The 12,216-nt window shown below is 35.7% G+C and overlaps 1 protein-coding gene across 15 annotated transcripts in view; it reads left to right on the top strand.

The window, feature by feature from the left end:
• MAGI1 (membrane associated guanylate kinase, WW and PDZ domain containing 1) overlaps window positions 1-12,216 on the top strand; it is a 542,794-nt gene that overhangs the window by 316,933 nt on the left and 213,645 nt on the right. For all 15 annotated transcript variants that reach the window (XM_016150212.2, XM_016150200.2, XM_016150202.2 and 12 more), the window contains exon 2: window positions 490-606. In XM_016150212.2, coding sequence (XP_016005698.1) covers window positions 490-606 — 117 coding nt within the window. The remainder of the gene's footprint in view (window positions 1-489; window positions 607-12,216) is intronic.

Raw genomic sequence — 12,216 nt, forward strand, 5'->3', positions numbered from 1 at the left:
TATTTGCTGTTATAAAGTACTTCAATAAACAATACTGGAGATTTGGGTAGACTTTTGCAAGTATATCAATAGGGCAAATTTCTACCAATTGGTTCCTTGGTCAAAGAACATTTTATAATTTGTCAGCTATCGCTAGATTGTCCTCTTTAAAGTTTCAGTCATTTTCTCTCCCTCTAATAGTGTCTGCAAGTGTCTATGGCACATATTTTTCATGTAATAGCCTAGTTTAAATTCTTTGTTATTTTAGCCTTCTAGTATTCTGTGAAACGGGACCCCCAAATTAATGCTATTTCAGTGCTGTTTTGTCTTTATCACATTCTTGCTTACTTTCTCCCCTGCAGAGAAAAACCTAAAGTGAGTCCTCCTAATGACTAAGAGTGGCTGATAGAATGGCTTCATGTGGCTTTCCCGCGCATGGCTCTCAGGCTGCTCAGTTTTCAGGAAGCCCTGTTGTTGATGTATTGTGTCTCTTTCATATATTTCCTACAGGAGGAAAGCTGAACAAGGACCTGCGACATTTTCTCAATCAGCGGTTCCAGAAAGGGTCTCCTGATCATGAGCTCCAGCAGACCATAAGGGATAACCTTTACCGCCATGCTGTGCCTTGTGAGTAGCCAGTTTTGGGCATCTTGCTGCTGGGTGGGTGTGTGAAAGTCGAGTGGAGAAAGAATAGCTCGACAGCTGGTTCTGGAACACTTGGCAGCTTGCTCACTTAGTGACTCCATAAGTCCAGGGAATCATAATTGGCAAGGGACATACAGCACAGCACAAGGTGAATTACTTGGCTTTCGAGTTCTGCCTCTGCCACCTAGTAGCTTATAATGCAGGGTAAAGTATTTATCCTTTGTAAGGTTCAGTTTCACATCAGTGAGAAGGACATCTCAATCATACTAATAACTTCACAGAACTGTTGTGAGGAATAAATGGCCTGAGGTACATAAATGCCTTTTGTATCATGTGGGCATGGTGTAAGCCTTCATAATGTTAACCATCTTTGTTATTAATGGAGTAGACCAGGCCAGAGACCTTCAGGCGACCACTGTGGAGGTCCCTACGTTCCCTCAGGGAAGCGAATGCCTCATTGGATTTTTTTCTTTCCCAACTTTATCAGATTCAAAAATTTATGTATAATTTTGTTTGAAGAAATGGTTTCTGTAGATTAATAAACCCAAAGCCCCAAACTCATTAGATCAAACCAAATCTGAGAAACCAGGACAGAGAACATAGGGACTGTGAAAGCAGGGTTTTTCTATTAAGGAGGGAAAGAAAGAAGGAATGGAGGGAGTGAGTTTATGAGGTAGGTAAATTGGCAGTTCGTTTGTAGTGAAGCATTACCATGCTTTACCAAACTACATTCCTATATAGCTAATCATAAGCTAGGAATCCTGAGAATATATACAATTATTTAATTTCATTCAAAATAGGAAGAAAGAATGATCTGGTTTTATTACTTGGAATTTTTTCTTTTATCTTCTATTTCTTAGAAATATTATATTTTAACCAGAAAATAACAGGAAAAATGATTTGAAGTTCAAAGTACCCTGCTTATTGCTGCTATTTGTTTGTTATAAATTAATTTCTTTAAAAAATAATACTTTGCAAGTAATGTCCTAGAGCATGAATGTTTCCTGATAGTACTGCAAAATAATAAACAGACCTAATCTAAGCTATGCCATAGCTCTGCAAGAACTTAAACCAAGAACTTAAATCTAGACTGGTACCTTTAGAGATCAGATTCTGGAATAACCCCCTGCCCTCCATTTTACTTATTAATGAAACCAAAGCTTCAAGAGGAAAAGGTTAACTGCTAGTAAGTGGGGTCAGTGCCCCAAAGCTGCTTTTTTTCTGATGAGTGGCAGAGATGCATTTGACAGAGAAAATGCGATAATGTCTTAATGGGAATTTCTGGCCCTCAGTTCTCTTAGTCTTACAGCCTTGGAATTGAAACCTGTTATCCTAATAATAATTTCTTATACTTGGATTAATAATAATTTTTAATGTTAATCACATGAGTGAGGCAAGGATTATCACTTTATTTTTATAAACCAAGAAACCAAGGCACTGAGGTTAGTCAATAAAAAGACTTAAAGGTGACCAGGACTTCTAGTCTCCTGAGTCTACCATTGCCCTGCCCCTGATACACTGTCCAGTTTTACTTTTAGAAAAACCCTTTGAGGTTGGAATTTTTAATGCCCATTTTACAGATGAGGAAACAGTCATAGGGTGATCAAGTAACTGACAAGTAGCATCTCTAAAGCCCTCTAGGGCTATTTCTGTAGCTGTACCATAGCTGCCTCTGAAGTTTTAGTATAGCAGGTCGAGTGCAGTTTTGCAGAATTTAGTAATTGCAGAATCATGATTGTTTTCTGTGTAATTTTTCCCCTACTTAGATTCCAATTTAAGAAATGGGGAATGAAGCAAATGAGCACACCATTTCTTGATGCATCTGTGGTGTTACTATGGTTACATTTTGGCATGCTTTCCCATTTATTTTTTTCACTGATTTATTGGACCTGACTGTAAGCTAACTGGCTTGATTTTTAAGCTTACCACTATGTAGGAACTGGGGCAAAAATGACCTCAGCCTTTTAAAAACAGTTGAAAATCATGTTTTATGTTTGCTTTTATAAAACCCTTGGTATTGATGTTTCATTTCAATGAAACCAGGAAATCGGGAATTTGGAACGTGGAAATGGTCTTCCTACTGAGAGAAAACAAGTAACATTTCATTTTTACACTTCCTTCATAAAATGGGAAGGAATCAGAAGAGGTCATTTTCTGAGTCTGGCGCAGTGCGTGCGCCTTTAAACATGAGGAGACCAGGTGCGATTTGGGATTCTGTTACAGGCTTGGATAACTCTGGCCACATTTGTGTTTAGTTTGATTCTTTGACCCATGTGATGGTAAAGCAGTACCTCTCTACCAACCTGTTCTGCTAATGGATTAGGAAGCCCTTGATTAGGAGAATTGATCTTTCTGATTATGTGGTAATTTTGCCATAGAGAAACAAACTCATGTAATCTGTATTCCTAGAACTTCCTGCTGCTGCTATTTCAGTGACTTCAGTATTTTGAGAAGGGATGATCTCATGAACAGGTGCTTGTGAGTTACCCTAGCCTACTTTTCCTATACATTTTAAGAGCTCACATGTCATTAGAAATTAATAAATAAAGTCCCTTTTTTTCTCAAGTTCTTTTTGGTGTCGTCATAGTGTAGTAGAGCCTTATGTGCACCATGGTGGATTTTTATCATTGAGGATTCTGTTTTATCCTAATCCCTGAGCAAAGACAATGAAGGTAATAGCAGCCTGGTTTTACAGGGAAGAAAATGAAGCAACAAATGTGACTTCCTCAAAATTGAACCCCTTCTAAAGGGCACATTATTCTTATCTAGTGCTATTTTAATTTTTAAAATTTTAACAGTATTATTGAAAAATAACTCATATAAATACAGTTCACCCACTTAAAGTGTTCATCCAGTGCTATTTTTGCTGCAGTTATTATTCTTCACTCCTCTTTTATTTTGTCTTTATTCAAATAGTTTCATTATTTCTACAATTTTCAAAAGGTCATCGTAGTTGAAATTTAGTTATATTACCATTGAAAATCACCACCAAAACAAAAAAAAAAATATGGCAAGAAGGAGAACTAGTTGCAGAATGAGTCAGAAATCCTGGTGTGCAGTCTGAGGGCTGTTGTGAAGCTAGCTATATGGCTTGGCACAAGTCATGTAACCTCTCTGAGTCTCATTACTCTTCAGTAAAATGGAAATAGAAATACCTACCTTAAGTATTGTCTCGCCAGTTACTGACAGCAGCCCTAGAGATGGGTCCATTACAGGAAACAGAGGCTTGGAGAGGTGAATAGCTTGCCTAGAATCACTCAGTTAGCAAGTAGCATAGTCAGTATTAAATCAGTTCTCTCTAACTCCAGTGTGGAGTGTAATTAATAATAATGTGATTAGAGCAGTATAACGTGGACTATTGAGGGTGAAAGAAAAGAAGCTTCTCATTGCTGAATTGTATAGTTTTAGCTGTTTAAAATCACAGGGTTTTATGTCTTGGGAGTGGGTGCTATGTAAGGCACTATACCTTAAAAACAAGTATCTTATCTCTTGTAAGCTCACTAGTATGTACAATAGAATTTTAATAATCGCTTAATGATTATTCAGCTTTTAAGAATCATTATAGGATTATCTTGGGGTATCTAGGTTTATCTTATTTTTCATTAGATCTGTTAGCATACCTATGAATAAGCACCTTTAAATAAATAGACTTGAAATGCAGGTAAATGTCATCTGTGCTGCTTACTTCTCTCACCCCTCAGAACCATCCGGATAATATTCGTATTTCCTGCCCCTCAAATTCTGTTTAAATTCCAAACCTCCTCCTCCTCAATGTTTCAGCCATACAGACTTCATCCATTCCTGGAACACACCTAGTATCTTTTTGTAACTGGGTATATATTATTTTCCCCTATTTTCCTACCTTTCCATGTGACCAGTTCACAGCCTTCTTTTAAGCTGTAACTTAGATGTCACTTTCTCCATGAAAGCCTCCATAGATTGCACTTACTGCCCTCCTCACTGCTCCCAGAACCACCCTTTATGACTCTCTTCAAGCATGTAACATGCCTGCTTGCAGTGCCTGCTACATATCTGTCTAATTAAAATCTAACTCTTCTGAGATTGAGGACTGTATCAAACTCAGTGACCAGCCTATGTCTAGCTTAATGTTTTGACCATAGGCTAAATGTTTGTTGAATGAATGAACAAATGAAGAAATGGATAAAGATTTTCTTTGTTTTTCTTGTTCTATTTTTTTCTTGGTTAGTTAACATTTGGGAGAAACAGCAGAGCTGCCATAAAGGTTTTAGAATAAAAGGTAGGCAGCTCAGTGGCTTAAACTCCTAGTTGGCTGATAAAGATTCCACTGATCACTTGCTTTGGTAAGCCAGGCCCAGAGGGAAAAAGTCAGGGCTCCTGTGAGCTTGAAGCTGGAGTGTCCATTCACAGCTCCTCCTAATTGCAGTTGAGATATCGCTGTACCTCCTGCATTGATAGTCTTCCTACTTTATGACTTCTTGTCCTAGCTGATGTGACAACATCTGAGAGTCTTACTTTGCAGTGGCTGCTTTTCCTGTGAAGATAAATGCATTACCTGACGGGGCTTGTCATTTACTATACTGCTGCTGTCAAAATGAGATACAACTCATCCAGTAATACTGGTTCTGTAGAATGCTGAACAACACCCCTCCCATCTCTTCTCTCTTCTCTAGGCTCAACTCTAAGGAGCTCATCTTTTCTTTTCAAGCAAAGGTCATCTGAACAAGGAAGAGATGGGTCAGTTTTCTTTTGTAGCTTAACACTTTGTTATCCAAGGCTCTCCTGATACTGAGACCACTGAGATCTATGTAAGAGGCATTGATTATTGACTTAAAGGAGTTTTTAAAGGGATTAAATTTCTTTGATCTACAAGACAAGTTTAAATCTGATAAGGTGGCAATCATAGGAGATCCTGCTCTTTATTTATAGTGGTGCCATTTTCAAACATATTTGGAGCTATTATTCTCTTAAGCATAGCTATTTCTAATACCGCCTACCTAGAATCAACCCATTCTGCAATTAGAGACTATGATATGAACTAGGCCAGTTTATCAGCAAGAGGCCAGGATAAAGAACTGAGCATTAGAACGTTACTGCTCTCTTGGATTGTGCATGCCTGTTTTCAGGTTGTTTGACATGAGCAAAATGTTTCAGGTTGTAATTCATGAGCTAGACAGTCCTACAGGCATCCCTGGGACTGATCAGATAAAAGTCACTAGAAACTTTCTCACTGTGATTATTGCCTTCCTCTTGTAAGGAAACTAAGTGCTGTCTAAAAGAAAAGGGAACACACAATGCAATATATATTTGCCTTACTGTTAAATTGTTGCCTGTATACAATCAGTATTTGTCTTCATTCTCTATCAGTTCTCAACTCTTTCTCTCCCTTTCCCTTTACTCATCAATACTATATTTTCTCATGTGTCCCCTGGCTGGTCTGTGGTCTGGAGACTCCTCCTTACCCAGTGACCCACCCTCTCACTCCCTACACCTAACCTTTCCTTTCTTCTTCATCTAAACTTATTTTTTCTACATTGGTTTCCTGTTGACTTGTCCTCAAAGAAGCCAAGAATTAAAACAAAGAAGTGAATGGTTCATATTGTGGTGTAGGGTTCTCCATCTTATATAATATGTATATTTTAACAGATGACTTGTGCTGCTAGAAATACCCTATATAATGGAATTTTCTGCCAACAAAGTAGATTAATGGGTAGAGATGAGTTCTTATGCTTTTGATTTGTTTTTATACTTTTTATGGTGTTTATCTCTGTTTATGTACACACACACACACTCACACACACACACACAAACACACACACACACACTACACTTTAAACATAAGATTGCCTGTATCAAGGAGATTTTCCCCTCTGCTTGCTGTATTACTACTCATTTATAGTTTCCTATTCCACCAAGTATAAGCTGAGACATTCCTGAATTGGACATTTCCTCTTCTCCTTGGGGATAGAACGTTCAGGTATGGTGGGCTGGAGAGGCTAGTAGGTGCTATGTTAAAACTTACCAACTTTGTTAACTTGGGCAGGTGACGTGGGCTTTCTGGGACTTTGTTTTCTCATTACCATTATTAGTGTTTATTAGAAGTACGTAAGCGCACAGCATGGCACCTCATAGGTCCTCTGTGTAGATCGATCCTCTTTCTTTCATGCCTTCTTTTCTTTCCCTTTCTAACATGATTTCTCAGGCCCCACATTCTCCCTTTTCTCTTTTCAATTTCTCATTAGGCTTTGGGCTTTATTTAATTGATTCACTCTCCTTTTAAAATGATTTTTATTATTTATATGATGGGGGGACAAGTTATTTTCAAATATTTGTTAAGTGACATCCTAACAATAGAAGCTAGGTGAGAATATAGTGAAGATTAATGATAAGATGATTAAACCAATAATAGGCATGTTTAAAACAGCACATTTTCCACATAGTCCCAGCATCAGCTAATTCCCCAATGTTATTTTTCTTTGTGTTTCCTATTATATTTTGTTACCCTAATTGCCATTGTATATTTGCTGAGTAGAAGGAGTCATTGGAGAAAAAAAGGAAAGAAAACCTACCAACTTAAAAGCTGATAACGCTGGACTTGATTCATATATGTCTATTAATAGACTTATATAAACATGGTTTGGCTTGTGTTCTTTATTCTAAGGTTCTCAGGAATGTAGAAAAAGAGAAACCCATAGGAGTTTAGACTTAAGTTTAATTAGGATTGAGGTAATATATAATCTTCTTGTGAAAACATGTTAGACCAGCCTTACTGTTTAGTAACATCTATCATTAATTGAGTAGTTACTATATGTACCAGGCACTGTGCTAAGTGATTTACAAGCTTTGTTTTTTTTAACCCTCTCCAAACTCTAAGAGACATAGTATTGTCGTTCCTATGTTATGAGCACAGCAATTGAGATGTGGAGAGCTTAGGTACATGACTCGTTCAAGGATGGATGCAGTTTAATAATGTTGGAACACAGACCCAAATCCAGTTCTTACTGCCTGCAAGAGTCAAAACTCTTGATTTATTTCTCTGGTTGCAGTCACCTTAAAGACCATTTTTAAACCTAATATATTGAATTTAAAAAGAGTCTTTTCTTAATAACATATGGATTCGTCCTTGGCTGGATATAGGATACTAAAATATCTACTTGGCAGTCATACTAATTTATTTAATTGCTTTATAATTTTAGATGACATTTTTCATCAAGATTTGTTGCAATTATAAAGTAATTTCCACAGCAATTTATGTAGGGACATGGAATTTTTTACAGTGTCCTTACTACCTATTATTTATTTCGAGAGACAGTTTTACCAAATTTTAGCTTCCAAAGAATCATTTAAATCAAGAGAATGAAGTACAATATATTTTTAAAGAAATCTTGTATCAAATGTGTTCAATAAAAATATGTACGAATAAATTTTATGACTTCTGTAATGGATTATGTGCATTTATGCTAAGATCCAAATAAGGGTACTTCACCGGTTATACTCTGATAGGCTTTCCTGAAGTCCATATGAAGTGAACTATCCCAAATGATTACCTTAAATTTAAACAATAAAATGTCACTTTGTGATATAATATGAGTTGACTTATTGACAACTCAATGAGATATTTTCCTATTGCATTTTAAACTAACCGGTTACACATCCATGTTTTTAGGAGATACACTGTAATGTGTTTAGTGGTAAAGGGCCATGGCTATGGCCGATGCAACTTACTCTCGAATGGCTACAAAACATTAAAAATGGTTAAAAATATGTTTTGTGTGGGGAAAAAAAGAGACCAAATGAGATATAGGTTAAAATGTCAATATTAGGCGAACCTGGGTAAAGGGTATACAGCTTTCTATGTACTTTTCTTGTTCTTGCAACTTTCTGTAAATTTGAAATTATTTCTAAAGAAAATATTTAAAAAATAAATCCATGCCAAAACATTTTTTTAAATGCAAACAATATAATTTACATTTTTGTTCCCTCCCTAATAGTATTAGGGTTTTTAGCCTATTATTGAATATTTTATTAGTACTTTGATAGAACTTGTCTGTATAAGTACAGAGAGACTAGCCGGAAAGACATTGTGTGTATACAAAACAAATATCTTACACTTATGGAATGCCAAATATGCACTAAGTGTTTTAATTATAGTTTCTCATTTAATCCTTCTTGAAATCCTATTTAATAAATACTACTATTCTTCTCATTTTCAGATGAGGAAACTAAAAAATAGTAATGTTAAGTGATGGGACTGGAACCCAGGCAGTCAAGATGGATCCCACTAGTAACCACATTTTATTTGCTCAGATTGTATATGTGTACATCTCTCTCTCTCTCTCTCTCTCTCTCTCTCTCTATACATATATATATAGATGTACACATACTGAATTTTTTTAGAAAATAACTTAGGGAAGTTTATTTTAAATGAATCCTAAGTATCTGCCAATGAGATTCTAGGCGAAAATAAAAGTATAATAATAATAATTATTATTATTATTATTATTATTAATGTATTGAGCACTTGCCTTGTGCTAGGTTTTATTCTATATTAGCATAATAATTTATTTCTTCCTAACTGTATTCGTGTGATGTAGGTGCTATTACTCTCCACGTCAAAGGAACAAAAGGGTTAAATGACTTGCTCACAGTGTCACATCTAATAAGTGGTAGAACTGTGCTGCATTACTTCATTCTTAAGCAGTGGCTCATATTGTTTATTTTACAACTCTAGAAAAAATTTAAAAAAGAAAAAGAGAATCAGTAACTAACTAAACATATTATTTTTCTTCGGGAGGAGGTGTCTTTTGTTATTCTTTCTGTGATATTTACTTCTAAGGCTTAGGTCCCATTAAAACCATTACATTATACAACTCTAGGGGGCATTATTTGTTTGTGATCCTTGTGCATGGTGTCTTTGATGGGCAGCACCCTGACTGAGTGACTTTATGTAGTGGCTGAGTTCTAATAGTAGGTACTCAGCTACTAGAGATAGACGTAAACTGCCATTCATTTGAGAGGTGCATATCTCAACTGTGTTCTCCAAATATGGTGAAGTGGTACCTTTTTCTGGTAAGAATAATATCAATGAGATCCTTGAATATCAGAAGCCTAATCCAATCTAGTTACAAGATCTCTCCATTTTTAGTGTAGCTAATTAAAAGCTGTAGACAGTGTTAGAATTAGATCTTATTGAACAGTAACTATTATTTCCTTTGATCTATCTACTCACCCTGCCATTCTCCATTTATTCCATTTATCTGTCCATTCAATGAAAATGTATTGAATATTACTATGAGTGGGTAACATTTTCTGCTCTCGAGGAGTTTACAGTATAGTGGGGAGGACAAAGAAGAAACAGCTATAATAGAGAAAGATAAATCCTATGGTAGGGTAAACCCAGGACTGTGTGAAATACAAGGACAGGCACTAACCTCAGTCTTGAGACCAGAGAATCGGTGTTACCAGGAAGTGAAATAAATACCAAGAGAGAGACAAAATAAAAGCAGTGGAACCTGTTTCTCAAGGAGAATCAGGAAAGATCTACCCATATGACAGTGGGCAAGTGATGCTGCTTAACATCTCTAGGTTTAATTCTTCTTTTAAAAGGAATCTGTTTATTAGGGGCATAATATATATATTAAGCATTCTAATCTCCAGGCTCAGTCTCAAGGTAATGTATTCCTCTGAGTGATGCTTGCTCCTTTGGACCAGCTAAGGATTGGGAGACCACTTATGTTTTTAAGTCTCTTGCAATATTTAGAAACAATAAAAACAGAGACCTATGCCAGAGCAAAAGTTAGAACATGGTTTTAACATTTGTATTTAGTTAATGCTTTTAACATACACAGCAATATCTTATAATTGTGTTATTCACCAATTGCAAGATGTATAAATCATTAACTCAAGGCACATCAAAATCAGTATAGTCTAGTAATAGAACCTCTGTTTAAATAGCTTTCATTTCTTTTAGTATATCTTTATAACTGTAGACATAACTTTATTTGAAGAGAAAAAAAGTCTAAATTTGAGACCCTACATGACTAGAAGACCTGATCAAATGACCTTCTTGCTCGTACTTATTCTTGGCAACCTAGATAGGTATGGGATGCTATGGGATGACACTTTTGAACCAAGACTTGACTATTTCAGATCCAGCTTGAGTTACAGGGTGACAGTTAGACAAGAACTGTCTAAGCAAGCAAGATGGGCCATATCAGAACCCCAGTTTTACCAGGGCACCACCTTCTCATTGCATTTCTCATCACTCCTGTCATCAGAAGAAAAGTCTTTATTCCTTTTATACCATTTATACCATTTCTTCTGAAGTTGCCATATTTCTACTTGGTTCTTCTCTATTCTCATGTTAGAAGTCTTAAATGCTTTGCTTTGAAAAGTGAGACGAAATTTGGTTATATTAGAAATGAAGTCATTATCATGGTCAACAAGTTGCTGATCTGTAAAAGATTTATTACTTTGGCTTTCTAATGGTAGTTCCTGTATATAAATGAACTTGACATTTTTCTCCTCTCCCATCTTGTAAGATAAAATCATTATGAACAGACCTTATAGGATTGCCAAGAGTTATAACATCTGTATTCTTTGTTTTTATCATCAATTGATTTGAGAGATGCAGATTTCTTATTTCCATCTGTCAATGGTTTTGCACACTCTGTACTTCACTTAATTAATGATAGTTTTAGGGGGAAAAACATATTTTTCAGTGGAATTTTTAAAGAAAATGTTGCCCGAGTTGTAGATAAACTATTCTTTATATGTATGATATGAATTGAAAATGGATATCATAAAAATGCATCAGGTGGGTGGAAACTCAGCCTAACTTCTGACAGTGTTTCTTGCTGGACTATACTAATTCTGGAAATCTTTAGGTCTCCAGGTTTTTTCCTCAGAGGATAAAAGTTTGTGGCTAATACAGATTTGATGGAGTTGCACATCTGCTGCTCAATTTAATACCCAGTTTCCAAAGTGATTGTACTAATTTGTACTCACATTACACTATGTGAGAGTTCTGATTGCTCCTCATCCTCAGCAACATTTTCTGTTGTCATTCTTTTTGATTTTCTGTCATCTTGGCGGATAGTGGTATCACTTTGTGATTTCAATTTGCATTTTCCTGATGTATAATGATATTGAGAACCTTTTCAAATTTTTATTGTCTATTTGGATATCCTCTTTTGTAAAGTTCCTATTCAAGTCTCTTCTAATTTTTCCTTTTAATTGAGTTGTTTGACTTTTTCTTTCTGATTTGTAGAAAGAATTGTGTTTTAAATTCTAACTTTGCTGCTTATTCACTATGGTTGGACAGTTTGCCTAAACTTTTTGAGCTTCGTCTATTGGACAGGGCCAGTAATACCTGCTTAGTAAAATTGTGGTGAGGATAATAGGAGGAAATGCATGTTAATCACTAAGCGTAGTTCCAAGCACAAAAAAGGCATAGATGACTAGTATCTAAATCAAAAATAAATCTATTTTGATGTAAGATGAATATCCCATTAATATATTCTAATATTTTTTCTTCATTTTCTTTTTCTATGCTCACATCTTCTTTTTATTCTTATAGCTGAGAAGGAAAGACAGTGACCATGTACATAATAC

The sequence above is a fragment of the Rousettus aegyptiacus genome, unplaced genomic scaffold, assembly GCF_014176215.1.
Source record: "Rousettus aegyptiacus isolate mRouAeg1 unplaced genomic scaffold, mRouAeg1.p scaffold_m13_p_4, whole genome shotgun sequence".
Lineage (NCBI taxonomy): Eukaryota > Metazoa > Chordata > Mammalia > Chiroptera > Pteropodidae > Rousettus > Rousettus aegyptiacus.